Below are 804 nucleotides of genomic sequence, written 5' to 3' on the forward strand. Positions count from 1 at the left end.
CTGGGCTCCTGGGGCCTGGACGCTCACATCTAGGCTAGACAATGGCACTTCCATCTCTGGACCACTCAGCTCCTCTTTGGGGCCCTGCAGGTCCACCTTTGGGCCCTTGACGTCCACTTCAGGGCCTTTCAGGTCCACTTTGGGCATCTTGACGCTGGGCATCTTGATGCTGGGCATCCTCACCTTGGGCAGGTGCCCCTTCAGGCTGCCTGTGGCATCGGAGGCCGGCAGCTCCATCGTGGGTACTTGGCATTCAGGGAGCGTCACGCCCACCTGGCCAGCACTGGTCTCCAGGTCGGCAGAAGACACCTCAGTGGTCAGGTCACTGGTCTCGACATCTGCTTGGATGGAGGGCAGGGACACGTCCACCTCCGCCTTGATGGACTTGTCTTGGGATGACACCCCGAAGGAGGGCACCTTGAACTTGGGCATCTTGAGCTTGCTGCCCTTGGGGGCCAGGTCCTTGTCACCCAGGGATACGTCCCCCTCCAGCCTCATGTCCTCCAGTTGGGTTCTGGGAACTTGAATGTCCACCTCTAGGCGTGGCAGCGACGCCTCCAGCTCGGGTCTGCTCGGCTCCCCTATGGAGTCCTTCTGGCCCACCTTTGTGCCCTTGATGCCCACCTCAGGGCCCTTCAGGTCGACCTTGGGCATCTTGATGCTGGGCATCTTCAACCTGGGCAGGTGCCCCTTCAGGCCGACTTCATCGCTTGAAGCTGTTACCTCAGCCTCGGGGATGTGGCCGGACGGGAGCTTCTCGCCCGCCAGGCCAGCCGTGGCCTCCCTGTTGGGGGGCGGGGGGCC

At 62.8% G+C, this 804-nt stretch overlaps 1 protein-coding gene across 1 annotated transcript in view; it reads right to left on the reverse strand.

Annotated features, from left to right (window-relative positions):
* Positions 1 to 804, reverse strand: part of AHNAK2 (AHNAK nucleoprotein 2) — a 33,357-nt gene that overhangs the window by 8,852 nt on the left and 23,701 nt on the right. The window contains exon 12 of the mRNA XM_027776402.1: positions 7 to 716. Within this exon, the coding sequence (XP_027632203.1) occupies positions 7 to 716 (710 nt within the window). The remainder of the gene's footprint in view (positions 1 to 6; positions 717 to 804) is intronic.

This window comes from Tupaia chinensis, unplaced genomic scaffold (genome assembly GCF_000334495.1).
Source record: "Tupaia chinensis unplaced genomic scaffold, TupChi_1.0 Scaffold000671_2, whole genome shotgun sequence".
NCBI lineage: Eukaryota > Metazoa > Chordata > Mammalia > Scandentia > Tupaiidae > Tupaia > Tupaia belangeri.